This window comes from Rhinopithecus bieti, unplaced genomic scaffold, assembly GCF_001698545.2.
Source record: "Rhinopithecus bieti isolate Rb0 unplaced genomic scaffold, ASM169854v2 scaffold_13247, whole genome shotgun sequence".
NCBI classification, from domain to species: Eukaryota; Metazoa; Chordata; class Mammalia; order Primates; family Cercopithecidae; genus Rhinopithecus; species Rhinopithecus bieti.
Genome location: NW_016807505.1, coordinates 1,946,696 through 1,969,624, shown reverse-complemented (window position 1 = coordinate 1,969,624; position 22,929 = coordinate 1,946,696). Strand labels below are relative to the sequence as shown.

The window sequence follows — 22,929 nt, the reverse complement described above, 5'->3', positions numbered from 1 at the left end:
TGCTTACCGAATGCTGTGCCTTGTCATTGATATAATAAATGAAAGTGCTTTGTAAAATGTAAAGCATTACAGAGACCACAAACTCTGGGTTGAAAATGCTAAATGAAGGCAGAGCTGTCCATGTAGTTTGAACAAAGAGTGCATAAAAATTGATCCCAGTCCTGTGATGGCAACCATGAAGCCAGTGAGTGGCTTGAATGCTCCTGACCCATGGCCACCAGCTTCGCCTTCGTGTGGCTAGCTCCGACTCATTCTTAGGCTTCATCTAATGCCACTTCCTCTGGGAAGCCTTTTTGACCTGCTTGGCCCCACAGAGCCCCCAGGCTGGGTTAAGTGGCTGAGGTGCATCTCCACAGGGCAGTACTGACCACCTTCCAGCTCTGCTCACAGCTCACGGCACCTGCGTCTGCAAGGGCACACCTCCCTGAGGAGGAACCCGTATCAGTCATGTGTGGTTCATCGGCTCCCCACCCTCATCTTGAGTAATGCCCAGTGTGTCCTGGGTGTGTGGCAGTTGTCAGTGAGTCAGTAATTGATCAGTCAAGGCCGTCACCAACGTTCCCTCTCCATCCCAGCCCCTAGGAGCCAAAGTACACGATAAGTCGATGTAAAAGCCTGAATTTTTAAGACACCAATCAGGTCGTTTTTTTAATGCAGCGCCACTTTATCCTCTGCCTCAGGAGGCCTTGCAGATGTCCCTGCATTCTCCAGAGAAGACGCACTGAGAGGTTGACCTCAGGGAGGAATGAGAGCCAGCAGGAACATGGGCTTATCATTAAGAAATAGTGTCCACAACCAAGAATGCTGGCCTGTGAGGCATTGAAAAAAATGGTGTATTCCTTCTAAAACTGGGTTTCAAACTGTTCCATGCCCTGGGTGGTGTGAGCTGAAGGTCTGCTCAGAACAGAGGCTGGTACTCACTGTGGAGTATTCCTGCCATGCAGCCTTTGCCTAGAAAGTTGCAGAGATGTCCATGAGGGTGCTGCCATGAGAATTTCTTACTGCATTTTCGTGCAGCCTCATTAGAAAGCTGGGTGAGGTGTTTGCAGAGGGTGTCCTGCTTCCAAGGGGGACCACAGCCACTTAGAATGACTTCCTGAATCCACTAACTTGAAAGCACTTAGAACCACCGTTCTCCAGGTGCAATCCCTGTCTTTCTTTTCAGCCTGTGTGTGTTAGAACACATCCTAAAAATGTCTGGAGAAAACAGACACTACAGGTATGTGGCAGAATACCTAACTACTCACAGACCCATGGGGTCATCAGCATGCAGGATTGCGTCTTCCTCCCAGCGCGTACTGAGTCCTGCATTTACTGGGTGTAGCCCAAGGGGTCCGCATCAGTCAGTTACAAAACCTCCCAACTTTCAAAAGCTTGCACTTTAAAATTATTCTAACTCACCTACGCATGAAGAAGTTGCAATGTTCTAAAAATATTTTGATATTAAATATGATCCTGATTCATTTTCCTTTCCACAAGTATTCTCCATTAATAAGAATGCGACGAGTAAACAGGATTGAAGGACTTTCTAGCCTGACATAGTATTTGCAGAAAAAGAGATGAGAGGCTGGGCACAGTGGCTCGCACCAGTGATCCCAACGCTTTGGGAGGCCAAGGCAGGAGGGTCACCTGAGGCCAGGGGCTCATGCCCAGCCTGTGAAACAGAGTGAGGCCTCACCTCTAGAAAATAGAAGATTAGGCCGGGCACGGCGGCTCACACCTGTAATGCCAGCACCTTGGGAGGCCGAGGTGGGTAGATCACAAGGTCAGGAGATTGAGACCATCCTGGCTGACACGGTGAAACCCCGTCTCTACTAAAAATACACAAAATTAGCCAGGCGTGGTGGCGGGCACCTGTAGTCCCAGCTACTCAGGAGGCTGAGGCAGGAGAATGGCGTGAACCCAGGAGGCGGAGGTTGCAGTGAGCCAAGATCATGCCACTGTACTCCAGCTTGAGCGACACAGCGAGACTCTGTCTCAAAAAAATATAAATAAATAAATAATAAATAAATAATAAAAGATTAGTCAGGCCATGGTGGCAGCATCTGCGGTCACAGCTATTCAGGAGGCTGAAGTGGGAGGACTGCTTGAACCCAGGAGTTTGAGGCTGCTGTGAGCTCTGATTGTACCACTGCACTCCAGCCTGCAAGATGCTGTCTCCCCCAAAAAAGCTGGGGGGTAACTAGAAAAGAACAAACACTCTGAAAGTTTATTAGGACCAGACTATGATGTCACTAGGCAGTAGGCAGTTTTCAGCTCCCCTATAATATAAGGGGCCCCGTCCGTTGACCTATAGGTCATTATGAGGGCATGACTATAACTTTCTTTTCTCCCTACAGATGGCTTTGTGATTTTTCTCTTTGCCTTTGGTTTTCATGGGCATTATTATGATGTACCAAGTTGCAGCTTTTTCTGTGATTATTATTCTTGGAGTTTTTTGTTTGTTTTGTTTTGTGTTGTGTTTTTATTTGTTTTTTTTCAGACAGAATCTCACTCCGTCACTCAGGCTGGAGTGCAGTGGCATGATCTCCACTCACGGCAAACTCCGCCTCCTGGGTTCAAGCGATTCTCCTGCCTCAGCCTCCCTAGTAGCTGGAACTGCAAGCATGTGCCACCATGCCCGGCTAAATTTTGTATTTTTAGTAGAGACGGGGTTTCACCATGTTGGCCAGGCTGGTCTCGAACTCCTGACCTCAGGTGATCCGCCCACCTCAGCCTCCCAAAGTGCTGGGATTGCAGGCGTGAGCCTCTGCACCTGCCCATTCTTGGAGTTTATGGACCTTCTTGAGTCTCCGGTTTGATGTCCTCTGAGGGTTTGGAGCATCACTGGCCATCATCTCTTCAAGGGCTGCCTCTGCCCCATGCTCTCTTCTGGAACCCCAATGACACACCTATCTGATCTTGTCATCACATCTTGTCTCTCTTGCTCATTTCTTTCCGTATGTTGCTTTTCATTTTCTTCTCAAGCTTCATGCTGGCAATGCTCTTTTGGTGTATCTTTTAGAGAGGATCTGTGCTTGCTTCTGGTAGACAGCTGGAGGCATTAGCAATCTAGGATAAGCTTCATCTACTTTCTGGGGTATGAGTAATTCTGAGTTCAGGCTCAGTCTTTGAGCACACATGAGTCCGTCTGGTTTATCTTTACATCTTGAGCAAAACTCTTTGTGTAAGAATAACCAACCCACGCTGTAGGAGGTTTAATGCGGCCCCCTTCTGGATGGCCTCTGCGTCCAGTGTCTGCCCCCTTAGTCCCCTGAGTCTTGGATGTTCTAATTCGCTTCTCATCGTTCCCTGATGGAAACTGCAGGTACCTGAAACGTGGGGCTCTTCTCTCTGTTTTCTTTCTCTCCCACATCTTGATACAGATTTTTTACTGGCTTGTTATCTCTCCATTTAAATCTCTCCAGATTTAAATAAATCTTCAGGCAGATTTATTTAAATTCTGTCCATTTTTTCCAGTCATTTTCAGTGTATTCTATAATACCCTAACACCATGGTTTATTTTTCACCCCTCTTTATTTTTTTCAGAAAGGTGTCCAGTTGTTTCAATATGTAATTCTTACTTAGTTTGGGCTACTAATCCATGAGCATGAAAAAAAAGAAAATTTAGGAAACCTTTTTTAAAACTTCATTTCAGGAAATTCTGTAATTTTCTGAAAACATGATAAAGAGGAAACATTTATTCGAATACTCTGTTGTTGAAGAAAGCACTATAAAGCTCAGTCAGGATATTTAAGCCTTTTTCTGTAACAGTTACAAGCTGTGAAAACGTGAGCCAAGCGCTTGCATAACAGACAGATACGGGATCAGGTTAAAAGAAATACTGAATTAAATTTATTTCAACAAACATATTCAGCTGAAAATCAAAGAGCTCCTCAAATATCGCTGTGAACACACTGATCAACAGATGGAAACTTCAGCTTTTGTACTGGTCTTGAAAATGTGTCGTGCTCACCAGCAAAATTTGGGATATACAGTTTTTGCCAAATCTGAAATTTACCCGTAACTTCAGAGTTGTCTTCGAACGGAAAGATAGAGATTTTCGCAAGATATGTGGAGAACAGATGATTTAATATGCTGCTTTAATTTTGTGATGTCTGTCTTTCTCTTCCTTTTTTCTGTGGTACATTTGGACAGTGATATATTCTGACTTTATTTCAAAATACTTTGGCCAAGATTGGAAGAAAAAGAGAAGGATGCAAAATGAATGATGATGAGACATTTCAGTTAAGATATGTGAATTCTCTTTTTTTCAAAAATCAATTTTCAAAATATTGCTTTACTTTCTTATGGATGATCATGACAAATTATAAATTTTTTTAGAAGTCCCCCGTCACAGTGTTTGTTAATACATATACTCAGGTTTCTCTTTAAGAGTCCGTTTGTGAACTCCAGGCTTTAGTTAAGCAGACTGAAGCCTGGGATCCAATTATTGCCAATTCAGTCTGTAAATACCATCTACTAGAGGTACAGAAAAGATAGATGAAACATTAAAAGGAAGAATTACCATCTGTCTTTTATTTGTAATTTAATTTGACCTTAAATTCCAGAGAAAAAATTCTGTTTCTTTTTTCCCCACTGACTTTTGTTACAGGCATCTTTAGAGACAATTCGCCTGTGCTTCCTACAATCCCTAGTCTCTCAGTCCAAAATGCTGGGCCAGAACGTGCTCACTCCCAGGGCCAAAGCAGAGCTTAACTGTATACTCTTCTTGCTGTGACATCACTTTTTACAAGTGCTCCTGACATATGAAACATGTCTCATTACAGAAAACAGATTTCTTCAGAAATTCATTGCCTTAAATCTTTTTGCAGAAAGAGTTTTAACTACCTTCGTCCTTTTCAATTGCCTTTAAGACCTCCAGCAAAAATTTAAAACTGTGCTCAATGGTGAAAGCCCCGATTACAGAATCATGAACAGAGAAGGCACCAAAGTAGGAGAAAAAGAAAAGAAAGAAGTAACTTGTATTTATCGAGTGTGTACTTTGGGTCAGATAGTGTGTTTCATAGTTGATGTGAATTTGATTGCCGGTAAAAATACATGTAGTAAACATTTTTTTCCTTATAATGGATCTGTTGAGATACAATTCACATACCATACAATTCACCCATTTGAAAGGCAGATTCAGTGGTATTTAGTATATTTGCAGAGTTGTGCAACCATGACCAAAACCGATTTTAGAATATTTTTATCACCCCAGAAAGAAGCCCCGTATCCACTAGCAGTCTCTTCCCCTTTCTCCCAACCCTAGACAACCACTAACCTTTCTGTTTCTTTGGATTTGTCTCTTCAGTCTCTTCCACTTCGTATCAGCAGAATCATTTGTGTGGTCCTGCATGTCTGATCTTTCACTTAGCATGACGTTTTCAAGGTTCATCCATGTTGTGGCATGAGTCAGTACTTCATTCCGTGTTATTGCTGAAGAAATATACTGCAATTGCTTTATCCGTTCATCAGCTTATGCACATTTGGCTTGTTTCCCCTTTGGGCTACTAGCTATAAGTCTGCTGTGAACATTCAGTTATAAGTTTTAGTGTATATATATGTTGTCATTTCTTTTAGGAAATTAACTCATACACTTAGGAGTAGAATTCCTGGGTCATATAGGGTAACATCCTTTTGAGGAACTGTCAGACTATTTTCTAAAGTGGTGGTCGGATAATATTCCTACCAGAAGTATAGGAGGGTTCCAATTATTTCTCCATATCCTCACAAACACTAGTTATTTTCTGTCTTTTTTATTGTTGCCATCCTAGAGGGTATGGTATGGTATCTCACTGTGGTCTTGACATGCATTTCCCTAATGACTAATGATGCTCACCATCTTTTCTTGTGCTTTTTTTGGCTGTTTCTCTATCTTTGGAAAAATATCTATTCAAAGCCTCTTCCCAATTAAACAAATTCAGTTATTTGTCTTTTTTGTAAGCATTCTTTTCTTCGAGACAGGGTCTTAGTCTGTCACCCAGGCTGGAGTGTAGTGGCACAATCTTGGCTCACTACAGCCTCAATCTCCTGGGCTCAAGCGATCCTCTCATCTCAGCCTCCTAATTTCCTGGGACTACAGGTGTGTGTCACCATGCTCAGCTAATTTTTGTATTTTTTTTTTTTTTTTTTTTTGTAAAGATGGAGTCTCACTATGTTGCCCAGGCTGGTCTTGAACTCCTGGGTTCAAGCAATCCTCCTGCCGTGGCCTCCCAAAATGCTGAGATTGCAGGCATGAGCCACCCACCCAGCCACATTCTTTATGTATTTTGGATATAAGTTCCTTATCAGATACATGATTTGCAAATATTTTCTCCCATTCTGTAGGTTGTCTTGATGGTACGCTTTGGAGCATAACTGTTTTTAATTTTTATGAAGTGTAATTTAATTTTTTGCCACTGAAGGTATTGTTGCCTTGATTTTACACACAAGGAAAGAGAGGATAGTAACCTTCTCACAAACGAGTATCCCAAATAACGGTGAGGCTGGATTGTTCAAACAAACATCCCTGTTCTTTGCTGCACTGTTATATGGTTCAATGCTGGTTTTTCTGTGGAAGGTTAGAAAGGACTCATTGCCTGGTTGAGACAATATTTGAAACACTTTTTTTTAAAACCCCAATCCCATTTTTCTTCTTTCTCTTTTCTATTTCATATATTTCCTTTTCATAATGGATTTTTTCAACATATAATAAGGTGACTAGTAATGGGAGTAAGAATTAGAAAGACTATTTTTAATTTTAGGCTGCATCTAGATAATAAATGAATCATATAGCATGATAATGGGCCCAGAAAGCCTCTAAGTGAGAGCTCACAAAGCTTCCCAGGCTGCTGTGGGAGTGCCCCACCATGGCGGCCTTGCTGGGAAGAGGAACATGTGATAAGTGAACTCTGCTGCAGTTGCTAAAATACCAGCTTATTAGTTCACAGATGCATTTGAGTGGCTCTTAGCACTCCACAAAGCTGGCATGACCCTCTGTGTCTGCATTTTAATGAGTTCTTCAAAACATTAATGCCTAGAGAATAATATAAATTCAGGCTGGATTAGAGATCCAGAGCCGTGTTTTTGGCATAACGGTAACTGCATATGGGGAGAAAGGGCTGGGATCAGCATCTTCACTAGGTAGTTTTGCCAAGGAATCCCTGCATTGGAACAATGCACTTGTGCCCAGGGACTGTGCCTCTATCTGTTGGCTCAGCGTCGGCCTGGGGACCTGACCACATCTGCATTGGCACACAGACATTAGGGCTTCAGTACATTTCAGTTGTAAATTCAAGCTTCCGTTTCGTTTTAAAGGGGATGTCTTCCTTATAAAGGGGAAGTAATGAGCAGCTGACTCATTACTTCTCAACTTTAAAGTATTAGCCACTAGCTGTGATCACTTGGGAGTTTTCTACATAGATACAGCATATTTCATGGCATTCCATCCTGCCAGTGTAAGGACTTTGTCTACCGGAGCTACAAAAATACTTTTATGGACTCTTTAAGATGCACATCAAATGGGAAAAGCCTTTGCCTAGCAGAATAGATCTACTACGTCAGGTAATTATCAGGTTGACTAACCTTCTGAGGTCGCTGTCTCATGGTATCTTGAACGGCTCTGCTGGGTCCGTTACCTTGAAAGCTCTCCTTCCTCCCTGCCTGAAGGAGTCCTATTCAACCATGAGTGTCTCATACACTAGAGGTGCCTACACCGTGAAACCTCTCCTAAATCACTAAGTCATGTGCCCTAGCATATTTTTATACCTCCAGGATAGTGTATGCCACCGCTTTATGGAGGCCAGTTCTGAATGAATCTGTCTGACGTGGGTCAGGAGCTATTAACAGTTGGGAGGGTGAACTGTGCTTTTATTCATCTTCGCTGTTTGCCCCACTCAGTTTCCACTTCAGAGACTAGGATGTGTGGGGCATATGCTGAATACCTAAACATTTTGCTAATTGGAAATGACATTTTCCATTTTCTTTTTTTTTGAAATGGAGTCTCACTCTGTCACCAAGCTAGAGTGCAGTAGCTCTATCTCGGCTCACTGCAACTTCCACCTCCCAGGTTCAAGCAATCTCTTGCCTCAGCTTCCTGAGTAGCTGGGATTACAGGCATATGCCACCACACCCGGCTAATTTTTATATTATTAGTAGAGACGGGATTTCACCACGTTGGCCAGGATGGTCTCGATCTCCTGACTTTGCGATCCACCCACCTCGGCCTCCCAAAGGCATTTTACTTTTAACAAATAGAATGTATTTGCTAAACAAATACAAAAGAAAATGGTATATTTTCTTAATTCCAAATTCTGTGTCAATGAGTATCTTGGTGAATTTCCAGAGATGAATGTGTTTTTGAAATCAGTTTCGTATTCTCTTCCTCAAGGTCCCTAATGATCTTCCAGGTGTTTGTTTGACTGTACAGTCATGGCATTGCATGGGTGTCAATATTGGTTTCTACTGCCCACAGTTTCCCTGAAGATGTACTTTGGAAAATATTTAAGAAAGTTGACTTGGCAAATGGAAAGTTGGAGGATATAGTAAATTGCATTATCATTCAAAAATATTTGCTGCTCTTCTCTGGAGGAGGATTAAATGTTCCTATTCTCCTGACATAACAGTTGGCAGTGAGACTTGCTGTGGCCACAGAAATATGACGGGAAGTGTGTACAGCCCTTCTACCACAGAGGCCAACAGTGTTGCAAACAGAGGGAGCTAACTGGATATATTTTTTATAAGAAAAATTTTCGTTACAAACTACAGAGATTTGGGGGCTATTTGTTACTGTAGCATAAGCCAACACGTCCTGACTGATGCAGAGACTGCTCCATGTATGGCAGATTATAGTAAGATGTACCTGAAGCAAAGAGAAGCAAGTAAGAGCTAAGAAAGGTCTGAGGTTGCCATGAAATTGCAAATTAAGAGCCAGTATTGAAGTTACTTCAGGAAAGATATTGCAGTTGCCATGGGATTTCAAGCTACAATTCAATAACGATGTTGAGCATTTTGTGTATTAAGCTCAACTAAAGAGTCACATAGAGAAACTAAATACTCCTATTTTCATTCATTCAGCATTCAGAAGTATTTATTCAGAGCCTGTGATGGTTTTGACATTTACCTAGGCATTGTAGTATATAAAAAAAATTACCTCACAAATTCTGCCCTGGGGACTGTACGACTTACTAAGGAAGATCTTACCTTGGTAAATGTTTATAATTATAATAATATGAATAATGAGAAAAAATTCAAGAGGGTGATTACTTACATTTGGAAGGAGGAAAAAGAAAGGATTCATGGAAGATGGGGCTTTGACCGAGACCTTGAGGTGTGGATAAGGAAAGACACGTCTTCAAAACCGGGATGTGAGTCAGCAGAGGCAGGAAATAGAGACGAAGATTTTGAGGCAGTGAGAACCTCTTTGACTAAAAAAATGTGATGCCTAAAGCAGAAACATGGTGGAAAATAAAACTGAAGTTAAATTGGGGAAAGATGGAGAAACTAAAATTCCTGGATGCGTGTTTTGATGTTTGTGGGAAGTAATGAGCCGTAGAAGGCTTTGAGTGTGGCATGACAGTGAGCATCGTTTCCTGAATGTGCCCAAGTTGCACAAGGCCCAGAACTGGGAGGGCGAGGCCCGCGAGGAGGCTCTGGCCCCCGCGCGTGGTGCCTCAGGCCCATGATCCACATTTACAAGAGACGGAGTCTAAAAACAACAGAACTGTGTGAAATGTATTATGAAGGGAAGCCTCATTCTACTGATGGTGTTGGAGAAACCGGTTTGCTGTTTGTGGAACCAAAATCCATGTACGTTTTCACCTCATGTCAAACGCTGAAATAATTGCCACCCCTCAAAATAGATTTGCAGGTAAATCTGTATTGTGAACTTACCTAAGGCTAAACGCAAGTTTTAACAATCACAAGGGAAAAAGTGAAATGGATAGATGTAATTGCATACAAAAAGTTCGGGATCTGTGTGTCCTCCACTCAAAGCTGTTACAAGCTTTACAAACTGACAACTGGGGAAATGCTTGCAGAGAATACAAGCAAGGATTAGCATATAAAGTGTTTCAGTGAAAAGGTAAAACCAAAAACCATCAGAGGAAAGAGAAATGAGAGAAATAAACGAGTAATCGGATAATTTATAAGATTAAACACAGAGAACAAACAAACATTTAGGAAGTATTCAATTCTGTGAAAAGTTGTTGAAAGGACAAGGTTTTCCCAAGGGATTTAGCAAAACCTATTTGTGAGAGAGGATGCATGACATTGTCACGTTCGCAAGGTGCGCTAGGCGCTTTTATTAATCCGCTGATGGTGGTAGCGGCATAGCTTGGTGTGACACATTACAAAGTAATTTGACAATATTTATCAAAAGCTTTAAACCTTGGCCTACCAATCCCTCCTTTGGCATATTCATCCTCAAGAAATAAGTCTCAGTGTAGAAAAATGGCTCTGCACAAATATATCCTTAAGAGTACTATTTATAGTTTCATAAACATTGAAAACACCTAAATCTGCAGCATTCAGGAATTTGTATTTATAGAGTCCTTGTGTCGATATTTGATGGATCATTAGGAAGAACCGAAAATTGTGTTTACAAATAATTTGTAGCAACTCTAAAAAATTTTATGCTATGATGGCATGGGATATATGCATTTGATCAGAGCTGTGTGTGAGAAATTCTACACAGACACACGCAAAGACTGGAGGAAATTTCCGAGGCTGCCAGCCTTGAGGAGCTGGGTATGTTTGGTGATTTCTTTTCTCTTTTATATAATCCTGGCTGCAAATGTGGTTGATGCTAAAGGTAGGAGGCCTGGAGATAAAATCGTTCATCTCCTGCATAATGGTAATAGTCATACGAGTGAATCAGACTGCCAAAGAGAAGAATCTAGGGACAGACACAGAAAGGAATGTGGAATAAAGTCTGAAGAATGCATATATTTAGGGGCAGGAGGAGAATAGGAGCCTGCCAGGCTTGGAGTAGGAGGAGATCAGGAAAGGTGAGGCCTCTTGGAGTTTAGGGTGTGGGCAGCTTCAGAAAGAAGGCACCTGCCAGTGTCAGGGAGCAATCGGAGGAGCTGATTAGAGAGGGTCATTCGGTTCTCACTGGCGGGCTCTCAGGCAGCTCCATCAGAATCCAGAAAACAAGGAGCGGGAGGATTGGAACTGAGAAAGTGGCCTGTTGAAACAAACGGGGGAAACAAAGGCCACACTTGCCTTGCTCTAAGAAAAACAAAATAGGCCAGGTGCAGTGGCTCGTGCCTGTAATCCCAGAGCTTTGAGAGGCTGAGGCGGGCGGATCACAAGGTCAGGAGTTCAAGACCAGCCTGGCCAATATGGTGAAACCCTGTCTCTACTAAAAATACCAAAAACAAACAAACAAACAAACTAGCTGGGCATGGTGACAGGCACCTGTAGTCCCAGCTACTTGGGAGGCTGAGGCAGGAGAATCACTTGAACCAGGGAGGTGGAGGTTGTAGTGAGCTGAGATCCAGCCACTGCAGTCCAGCCAGGGCGACAGAGCGAGACTCCATCTCAAAAAAACAAAAAGAAAGAAAAACAAAATAAGAGAGAAAAGGCAAATATAGTGCTGAATGTGGCAGGATATTTTCTCACTCTGTCCTGGTGGTGGTGGTAGGATTCCAAAGTGTGTTGAGTGCAATGTTCACATCCGAGAATTAATACTGGGACTCGTGGACAAGAAAGCAGACAGGTGCTCCTTCGAGCTCCCGTTAATGCCTCTTCTGTGGCCGAAGCAGAAGCCCTCGGTGTGCCCCACTGCTTTCTCCGGGACTGGACTTGCTTCTCTGCCTCTCTTGTTCTTAGGGTGCCCCTGAGCTAGCCCAGTCACTCTAGGGACCATGCCTCCAACATCTGTGTTCAGGGCTGAACTCCAGGTGGGCCAAAAGGACAACTGGTCAAAGCCTTTCTTGCCCAGTAAAGCCTTGAGCCACATCTCCCCTGTCTACAAGGAAGAGGGGGATAGTCATCCATTAAAGAATAAACAAGGTATTTGGCATTATTGTGGATTCTAAGCTAAAAACTTCTAAGTTTTCCAGGTTCTCAACTGAGTGTGTAGCCTCAGAAGAGCATCCTCATCACTGTCTTATAAATGGACCGAAAAGCACCCCCCTCCTGATTCTTCTATAAATACCGCTAGCAGACAGAAGCAAACTGCTTGGTGGTGGACCACCCCTTCATTCACAGACTTTTCTGTTGCATGTTGTTGACCTGTGGAAGTCAAAGCAAACTCTTTAGTCTGCTGTGTCGTTTCTCTGGTGTAACGTCCTTGTCTGTTTCCCATAGGTGCCTATCCTCGGCTGTCACTGAGCTTTCGGTTGAAGAGGAACATTGGATACTTCATTCTTCAGACGTACATGCCCTCTATACTGATAACGATTCTGTCCTGGGTGTCCTTCTGGATCAATTATGATGCATCTGCTGCTAGAGTCGCCCTCGGTATGTGCTATTTTTAAGTGATATTTAAATGTAAAGTAACCGTATCATTACAGTATTCAGATAGTTCAAAGGCTGTAGTTCAACTACCATTTTTTGACATCATGACACAAGCGTTGCCCGTGTAGTCACTTTTTATCTTGAAACACTAATTTCACGCACGATTCCCTTGATGTGTTAATTTAATTATAAGGCTCAAATGTGAATTTTCATGCCCATGAAAGGGAAAATATGCTTGCAGAATATTTGCATGATAAAACTAGTTTTGACACTAATTTTAAAGCAAGGATTAACATCTCCCGTTCAAAATTATTCCATGGCCCAAAAAGAAGACTTGATTAATTGTGCATTCTTCTTTTATAAGTCAGAAAAATAGTCAAATATTACAGCATAGAACTGGAATTACACAATGTAATGAGCACTAAAATTTAGAATTCAATTCTGAATGATTCCCAAAGGCTCTAGTGATCTTTTCTGACCATTGGTTATTTGACAACTGGATTATTAGCTGATGTACAGTATGTATTATAGGTTCCAATATTATTTTTAGCGTTTTGGTTATTAAGGGAAGGCTTATATTTTCAGAAACAGTCTCTACTCAGTTGATTAATATGAAACTGCATAGACAAAATAATTCTTTAAATACATTTGCATAAGTACCGAGCTGTTGGGCAATCTTCTGTCCATCCCTTTGGGTGGGGTTGAATTTATTTCCTGAAAGTGAAAGTCAATAGCACTTATAAAAATTGATGGAAAAGAATTATCAACGCCTTATCTGGCAAAGTGCCTTACAAAAAAACCTAAGAATTCGGGGTTCCAGTTATCCCCTCTTTCCTGTTGTTTTCCTTTTTTTTTTGAGACAGGGTCTCACTCTGTCACCCAAGCTGGAGTGCAGTGGCACAATTATGATTACGGCTCACTGCAGCCTCAACCTCCTGAACTCAAGTGATCCTCTCAACTCTACCTCCTGGATATGGGGGACAACAGACACACACCACCACACTTGGCTAATTTTTAAATTTTTTGTAGAGATGGAGTTTCGCCATGTTTCCCAGACTAGTGTTGAACTCTTGGTCTCAAGCCATCTGCCCACCTCGGCCTCCCAGAGTACTAGGATTATAGGCGTGAGCCACCACACCCAGCCCTTTTTCTGTTTACCAACTTTTCCCAGGACTTTAAGTTGAATAACATGTTTTCTTTTCTAATAAAATGTAAGTACATGTCTATATATGCATGACAAACATGTGACTTGCATAGTTGTAATCAAGATTAGATTAATTTCCCAGGAAATAACACATAACTATGACTTGAGAAAATCAGGTAGCTCTTCCTAAGGGTGTTAAGTGGATTAAAAAACCACTCTATGAAGAGTAAAGCTGCAAAAAACTGAAAGTGCTGTTTTAATTGTTATATATTTCTAATAGGTATCATAAACACAGTTCTCATTTAAAAAAAAAAAAAAAGTCCTCCAGGACTTTTGTCAGCCTGCAGATCTTCCCCAGTAATGTCAGTCTTTATGTTAGCTTTTTACTTTAAAAATATATATATTTTACTAGATTAGTTCTTTGTTAAACGTTAAACTCTTTTCTCTTTTCACTTGGAAAATTCAGAGATACAATACATTTGTAGGGGCAGATCTAAATTATACAGAACTGTTAGCTTATACAATTTCAAGCACCCCCTTTTAAGAAAAATAATATGAAATATACAAATACAAAGTTGCTGGGACCCCTCCGCAAGCCTAGAAAAGGCCTATGAAAGTGGAGACCGAGCTGAAACTGACATTTCACTGCTTTGCCATGAATCTGCTGCAGAGAATTTGCCAGTCACTGCGATAATTAGTGAAATATGAGTACCAAGGAGCCATGATTATCTGACATCACAAGGGGTAGGGTGTACTGAAAACGTGCATATCTGAATTTCCTGGCCATCACAGATTCTGTCCCTCCCTAATTGTAAAGTGTTGCCTTCTACGGTGTTAAACCGTTAGTACCCCGGAAGTGAGTTCCATTTAACCCAGTTTCATTAAGGTATATGAAAGTAGATTCCACACTTTTTCTTCATGACACGGCATTTTTAATATAAACCAATCGGGCCTCTATGGCTTTGCTGGGATGAAGACATGGGCTGGGTAGGGTTGCTGAGGCTTTAACATTGGAGGATTGACACTTGTGCTCTGGGAGGCAGGCATGAGAGCCAGAGTGAAGGGGATATTCATTAGAGTTAGGGTGACCCTGAGATCAAGAGGGCAGCTGTGATCTTAGGGCTGTGGGTCTGGCCAGACAAGAACCCGACAGATCAAGCTCTCAGAGTATGACACCTACACATGCATTCCCTCTGACCCTCCTGCCAATACAAGACTTGAGTCCAGATCTGCAGTCACTGGGAAACGTCAGTTGGCGAATTCAGACAATTATGACACAGTGTCAGGAGCACTGAGTGATGTCATCATCATCATCAGTACCACAGCCAGGATAATAAAGGCTGAAAATTACCACATAGTTGGGCGCCACTTTCTCTGCTAAGGCCGTTCACGTAGTCATCTGTCCTGGAGAAGATTCACAGCAGGGTACGGAGGATTATCGCTCCAGTTTTACAGAGCACGAAAATGAGATGCGGAGAAGCTCAGTAGCTGGTCCGAAGTCATGTAATTTCCAAGTTTCAGAAGAAAGATTTCAATCCAGTTAGTCTAACTTCCAGACCTTCTCCCTTAACTACTACATATAATTCCTAAAGTGTCAATAAAACTGCAGTAAAGAGTTATTTGGTCTACTATGTTATAAAAGCCATGGATTTTTTTAAGAAAAGAAAAAAGCTAACCAAACGTTATTATGAACTCTTATTATTGAGGAATCCCTCATAACTGTTAAGATGCTACTGAGCTCCATAGGATACAGCTATAGTTTGGAGAGCTTTCATTGGAGAAATCCCCCTTCCTGCCACCCCTTCCCAAGCACCTCGTCTTGTAGCACAGCTTTGAAATGCTTACAGGGCTGTTTGCATTCATCCTAAGGGGCTGCACTGTGATCAGTACACGTTGCTTCTAAATGCATGATAAAGGTGCAGCCTCTGCACAGATAGGGTGGGCAGGGCTCAGCAGAGGCCTCTGTGGAGGGCTCACCCTTGGGCTCTGGGCACTATTGGACCTCGACTCAATGCGGGAGGGACTCAGGGCCTGTTCCGCTGGCTCTTCCGATAGCCGTGCTCCTCGGCTGCTCTGTGGGCCTCAGTATGATATGCTTCTGCTGCGCAGGGTCTGACCATCAGATAGGTTGAACTGTTTGCGTTAACGACCACCAAACTTTAAAGTGGGAAGTTGTCATTAGATGGCCTCCCTCAAAACCCTTGGTGAATACTGGCTGGTGTCCTTATCCAAAATGCCTGGTACCAGAAGTGTTTTGAAAATCAGAATTTTTTCTAATTTTGGAGTATCTGCATTATACTTAGAGTTTGAGCATCTCTAATCCAAAAATTCAAAATCTGAAATGCTCCAATTAGCATTTCCTTTGAGCACCATGCAGGCACTCAAAACGGTCCAGATTTTGGAACATTTCAGATTTTGGATTTTTAGGTGAGGGATGCTCAATCTGCAAAAGTACTGGTACTTCTAAAGGTAAAAATGTATACTGATAAAATTTAGGCCAGATTATTTTATCATGAGGAGAAACAAAATATTGTGATTAAACAATGCAAAGAAATTATATTTTATTTCATATTCATTTTTATAAATACAAATTTCAAATACAATATTTCATACATAATCTAAATGATTATGTAAATTGATTATCTATCTAAATGATTATCTATCTAAATTGAGGCTGGCAATTTATAGAAAGACTGAAAAGCCTGGTGAATGTGCAAAACAACACGAAAGCCACCACCCAGCCATTTTCTGTACTGCAGCTGGATGATTTCCCCTTAGAGAACAGAAGGTCAAGGCAAGGCCAGGAAACCCAGAGGCTACCGAAGAATGATTTTTCTGTAATGATGATACTCATATGATTATTTGTTGTTAGTGTTAACAGTGCCAGTTACTATTTATTGGCACATCAGAGCTTTTCAGGCATTGCCATCAGATTTCCAGCAGCTCCAAATGATGGCTACAGACCCATAGAGGCAGAGCAGGGCTTTGGGTCTGGACCGTGTGGCTCCCCTTTACAGGCTGTGGACCACCACAATACACCACCATCCACAGTGTCCTACATAGGAGGTAAAGCGACAGAAGGAGTTAGTAAATGCATTGGCCTCTTAAGCTAAGAACTCATGTGGCGTGTGGGTCCAAACTAGAAAGACCCGGGCACTCACTGCAAATCCTACTGTCAGGGATTCCTGAGCCTGTGCTGGTGGGCCTGGGTCCGGGATCCTAGCCCAGGTCGCTCTGGGGCTCATTTACCAGGCTGAGTACCTGTGGGATGTGCTGGCTGCACCTGTTCCTGTGTGCTTTCAGCCCATTGTCTGGGACATCTGCTGAGGCCTGTGTCATACATGTCCATTCAAAATAGCCAGCAGGGGAGGCAAAGCCGTGACTAAAGCAAAGTGCTCAGTCTTCCCAAATCCACGTTGAAGCGGGAAACACGGTAGTGGCAAGAACATTACAAACTTTTTGAATAATGGTGAGAATGCCTAATTTTGTAGCATTTGCACGGTGTTTTCACATTTATTTGTAAACAGTAATTATCCCATGGCCATTTTCAATTTTAAAAAGTCCCCAGGTGCACATGAATGTGATGTTAAAAGAGCATCTTAAAATACTCTGACATCTTGGATTTCCGTACATTCCATCAGCAACCATGGTTTACAGTTCTATGTAAAAAGAGTTCCTCAACTCTTCAATTCTCTTCTTAGCTTTTAGTAGCAGTTCAGAGCTCAGTGGAGGGAGGGCTTGTGTTGGAGATGGAAGACTGGGCTATCTAGCCTGCTCTCCAGCTCATTCCCAGGCCAGCTGAGCTCTGCAGTCTCGAGGTCCTCCCTGTGGGCCTCGAGATGCTGCCTCCTAGCATAGGGTGGGAAATCAGAGGGGGATGAAATTGGAATGCTTAGTAAATTCAAACCCTGCCCTGGAGGGCTGGGCTGGGACCATGTGCAGAATGACCTGGGCTGCATCCCAGAGTGCATATCCTGACAGTGCTGAACTGTAGGGCTGGCACTACCTCTTAGCCTCAGTGATGTCATGTAGGTTTTGGGTGACTGAGGATGAAGGATTATGGTTAGACTGTCTCCTTTTAAAGTCTCATTTTTGAGGAAAGCCTGACAAAGCAATGCAGAGAAACCTGTTCACTTTATTGGGCCCTGAAAGCCACATCTTCACATTCAGTGGCATCAGTTGCATGGGTAGAAACGAGCTCAGCCCTCAAAGCTGTCTTGCATCCTTGAGACGTTTCAAAAATACAGTCTCCAAGACAGCGTGTCAGCTGCAGTACTACCATCCCACCCTACCACATGGGAGTGATCCGTGCCCTTCTTGTAAGCGCAGCTTAGCTTAACTCAACAAGCTCTGGGCACGTCACTCACTTGCCTCCCGGTGTCTGTGGCCTCAGATGATTCAGCGTGGAATCTTGTCTATTGCTATGGGAGGGAGAATTGCAAAATATGGTCCTTACATGGTTCTAGACTAAACTGAGCTCTGTTTGGGAAACAATGAGATCATTCATACAATACTATGTAAAGAATTCAACCTAACGACTTTTAAAAAGAGGATCTGATGAGTTGCCCCGGAGTATGGTGGGATTCTATAAGATGAGTGAAATCACTAACCCTCAACTTGAGCAACCATTTCCTAAGCAGCTTATGTACAGGTGCTTTCTTAGTTGAGAAGGGAAGTTGCTCTGTGAGATCATCTTCCCTCAGAAGAATAGCTCAGCTATTTCTTTCCCTTTGAGCTCAGGGCTGGATCTCATGGCTAATAATTTTAAAAATCATTGCCTCATTCCTCTCGCTTCCAGTCAGCATTGTAGTAGGAATTGTTTCCTTCTCACAGGCTGTCTCACTGAGCTCTCGCTCACAGCCTTGCCTCTGCAGCCACGGACCCCTCAGGTTCATTCTTTTTCCTGGAGGTTTCTCATCATGTATGCTAAATTCTGGGTTTATTTTTATTTTTTCCAGCATTCATAAAAACCACATTCTTTTTTTCCGCTCTACATATCTCTTCTTCTACTCTCAAAATTCCATCCTGTGTGATAGCAAGGTGCAGTGGGCAGGGGTTGGGTGGGGGAGGGAGACGCCCTGCACAGCTTCACTTCCCCAGAGTACAGGTGTCAGCTTGCTGTTCTGAGCGGCGACGCGTGGCCCCAATGACACGATGTATGCTCTGTTGCATTCCAGTCACCCCGCCGTATTCAACCCATTATCTCCGACTACTTAAAGCTGTTTGGGAAGACACAAAAGAACAGTGAAAAGTGAAGACCAGTGCGGCAAAGCTGCAGGCTCTCACCACTTTGTTTCTTTTCTAGGGATCACAACTGTGCTGACAATGACAACCATCAACACCCACCTTCGGGAGACCTTGCCCAAAATCCCCTACGTCAAAGCCATCGACATGTACCTTATGGGCTGCTTCGTCTTTGTGTTCCTGGCGCTTCTGGAGTACGCCTTTGTCAACTACATCTTCTTTGGAAGAGGCCCTCAAAGGCAGAAGAAGCTTGCAGAAAAGACAGCCAAGGCAAAGAATGACCGTTCAAAGAGCGAAAGCAACCGGGTAGGCTCGCCACCACCTTGACCCCACCTGGGCCCTGCGGCTCAGCAGCTACTGCATTTACTTGCATGATCTTTCCCCGTTTTTTCCCCAATAGTGTATGTCAAGCCACACACCCTTCTTGTACATGTGATATAGTCCTTATGACATGGCACCCAGCTGTTTGTTATTCAGACCAGTCCAGTGGAGTTCTGGCCATCTAGCTAGGACTGGCCAGAGTTGACTGAAACCAGTGGATGTAGGCTTACACAAAAAGAACCATTGGCCTGGCCAACAAACTTGACTTGTGGCGTTTCCATGCACATTGACCCTGGTCCAGTTGCTTTGTGCCCAGGTAATGCATTCCCCAACAGTCACTTCCATTATTCCAGTCTACCCTCAGGGCGCAGACCTAGGCCTTCCTCCTCTCACCAATAAGCCCCTTAAAACAGCAACTATCTGGATGGACCGCCTATTGAGAAGTGGAGCTCATTCTTGAATTTGGGTGAGGGCATTTGAACTGGGGCTGGTTAATCTCTGGCCTGGTGTTGAACACAAGGGAGAGGGTCAACATGGAGCTGGCAGTGAAAGACTCCCTTGCCCTTTCTGAATTCTCCACTTACAGAAGTGAGTAACAGGGCACAAGTTACTCAAGCATGAGCTTTGAGTAGGACTTGGGCAGACTTGATGATCATAATCTGAAATATTTCCTCGTGCAAGTTACCGGGTTTCCTAGAAAACCAACATTAGTGTTGATGCTGGAGAAGCCAAAATCATCTGTAGTTTCCTACAAAGAGAACAAAACCTGTGGGTCTGGAATGAAGGAAGCGCTGGGGTGGAGTGTGTCAGTTTCATCTGTAGAAGCATTTTTCCAAAATGTTTCAATATTCCTTTAGTTGTAAAATTATCAGTCTGATGACCCAGCATGCTGCCATTCTTTGCACTGGAGCAGGCATACAGTCTCTTGTCCACCTGCCCACTGGCCACAGTCCTCTAGGGTAAAAGCAAAGTTCACAAGGAATGAACAAGGTGGGCAGTGCTCTCTCTGGAAGCTCTCATAGATCCGCCATGGCCCTGGCCCCTCCCAGTTGTGTTCTGCAAAAAGCCAGGGTTGGGCAGACCTAGGCACTTTGTTTTAGGAAGTCCATGGACTTTCTAAAGCCCTCGTACACCCTCCTCCAGCCCAGCTCAACTCAGCAATGCTCTTATATCCTTCCAACCACAAAGCCACTTGATCGTTAGATGTCATTTTGGCTTATATAAAAGCGGTCTATTATTGTGGTTATAAACAACATTTGAATGAAAGCACATTATAGTTCCAATATAATTTTTAAAATGTATCCTTCCACCTCTTCTATCCCCTCAGGTCCTCAAGGACATATTTCTACCTGTTTACATATTGGGTTTCTTCTCACATTTTTTTTTAATTCTTCTTGTTAAATGTACTGTTAGGCCATTCTTGTGTTGCTATAAAGGAATACCTGAGAGTGGCAAATTTACAAAGAACACAGGTTTAATTGGCTCATGGTTCTGCAGGTTTTACAGGAAGTGTGGCAACAATGTCTGCTCGGTTTCTGAGGTGGTTTCTGGAAGCTCACGATCATGGTGGAAGTCAAAGCGGGAGCTGCAGGCACGTTACCTGGCAAAAGTAGGAACAAGGAGGAGGGGAAGATGCCGCCTACTTTTAAACAGCCAGATCATCTCATGAGAAGTCACTCACTATCATAGACAGCACCAAAGGGATGGTGCTAAACAATTCATAAGGAAACTGTGTCAAATTGTTGGAGGTGGGGCCTGGTGGGAGATGACTGGATCATGAGGGTGGTTTCTCACGAAAGGTTTAATACCACAATCCCACCCCGCTTGGTGCTGTCCTCATGAGATGTGTCTGCTCCCCGCTTACCTTCTGCTATAAGTTTCCTGGGGCTTCCCCGGAAGCCGAGAGGTGCCAGCACCATGCTTCCTGTACAGCTTGCAGAACTGTAAGCCAATTAAACCTCTTACCTCTTTCTTTATAAATTACCCAGTCTCTGGTATTTCCTTTTTTCTTTTTTTTTTTTTTTTTTTTTTTTTTGAGATGGAGTTTCGCTCTTGTTGCCCAGGCTGGAGTGCGATGGCGCAATCTTGACTCACTGCAGCTTCTGCCTCCCAGGTTCAAGTGATTCCCCTGCCTCAGCCTCCTGAGTAGCTGGGATTACAGGCATGTAGCACCACGCCCAGCTAATTTTGTATTTTTAGTAGAGACAGGGTTTCTCCATGTTGGCCAGGCTGGTCTTGAACTCCTGACCTCAGATGATCCACCTGCCTTGGCCTCCCAAAGTACTTGGATTACAGGTGTGAGCCACCATACCGGGCTTAGTCTCAGGTATTTCTTTATAGCAATGGGAGAATGGTCTAATACACCTCCCACCAGGCCCCACCTCCAATACTGGGGATTACAGTTCAACATGAGATTCGGGCAGGGACACAGATCCAAACCATATCACATACTTACTTCTCTAGCCTGTGGAGGTTTTCGTGCTCTATCCTGTGCCCTCCACGCCTTTATGGGTCCACACCTCCCAGCGAACACAGTAGCTCCTTGGAGGACTGTCTGTGCCCGTACGAGGTCCACGAACATTCATGAACCCGTGGAAGCACGTTAAGTGAATGTAAATGGCTCCTTCCTTTCAGCACAGCATGAATAGAGTTGGTCAGAAAACTGAGGATCTGTGAATAAAACGAGGTTTTTCACAGGCAAAACTATCTTGAATTTCTTAGTGGAAAATATACTTAGTATCATATTGTTATATTTCCAAATAGGTCCATATCCTACTAGGAACACACAATACGCTTTGGTCATGCTGTTTCCAAGGAAACTAGAATTCATCACATCATTATTGTTTCCATCACAGAGGCACACGTATCCACACATACACATACAACGAATGCTGTCTTTCCAAATTTCCTCTTAATTTAAACAGATGATAATTTTTTTTCTTCTAAATGAGACTGTTTAAAACAGGCAAATTGTGCTGCAGAAATACCTTTCTGGGTACGAGGCTTAAAATCTAAGATAAAACAAAAGACAAAAAAACTCTAGCATCCGTAGAGAAAATTTGCGGGATATAGAAAAGTATATTATAAATTAAATGCAGAAGAAATTTTAGTTGATTCATGAGTCCATGTTTATTGTTTGGTTTTCAAAAATCTGTTTCTGTGTTTTCTCAGCAATCTTAGTAAGGCCTTTATATATTCATATGTTTAAGAATCTGTAATTATAGATCGTACTTAAGGTTTGAAGTCAACATATGATTATGTGTATGCTAATTCTAAATGCATATTTGATGCTCCTAAAGATAAGCATTAAAAAATTGTTCCTGAGCACACCTAAGTCTTTAGTGATAATTTTTAAATAGAAATGTACCTCCCAAAAAGTTAGTATCAAGTAATGTGGATGAATGAAAGGAACACGAGAAAAGAATCCAATTTTATGTGAAACAGAAGTGGTACTATATACACAACCTAACAGCTTACATAGTCCTTTGTTTCTTTTTTTAACTATTATTTTAGCTTCAAGGGTACATGTGCAGGTTTGTTATATGGCTAAAGTACATGTCACAGGGTTTGGTGTACAGATTATTTCCTCACCCAGGTAAGGAGCATAGTGCCCAAAAGGTATTTTTTTGATCCTCTTCCTCCTCTCACCCTTCACACCCAAGTGGGCCGTGGTGTCTGCTGTTTTCCTTCTTTTCGTCCATGCATACTCGGTGTTTAGCTCCCACTTGCAAGTGAGAGTGTGCAGTATTTGTTTTTCTGTTCCTGTGTTAGTTACCTTAGGATAATGTCCTCCGGCT

General features: G+C 42.8%; 1 protein-coding gene and 1 long non-coding RNA gene across 6 annotated transcripts in view; one reads left to right on the top strand and one right to left on the bottom strand.

Annotated features, from left to right (window-relative positions):
• The window catches only part of GABRB3 (gamma-aminobutyric acid type A receptor subunit beta3), a 232,056-nt gene that overhangs the window by 195,707 nt on the left and 13,420 nt on the right, over positions 1 to 22,929 (top strand). For all 5 annotated transcript variants that reach the window (XM_017882403.1, XM_017882404.1, XM_017882406.1 and 2 more), the window contains 2 exons: positions 12,274 to 12,426; positions 18,873 to 19,117. In XM_017882403.1, the coding sequence (XP_017737892.1) occupies positions 12,274 to 12,426; positions 18,873 to 19,117 (398 nt within the window). The remainder of the gene's footprint in view (positions 1 to 12,273; positions 12,427 to 18,872; positions 19,118 to 22,929) is intronic.
• LOC108535965 (uncharacterized) lies at positions 16,761 to 21,979 on the bottom strand. Its single transcript, XR_001887378.1, has 4 exons — positions 21,588 to 21,979; positions 19,717 to 20,086; positions 18,965 to 19,060; positions 16,761 to 18,786 (listed from the first exon to the last, which is right to left on the bottom strand). It is a non-coding gene; the product is annotated as an uncharacterized LOC108535965 (long non-coding RNA).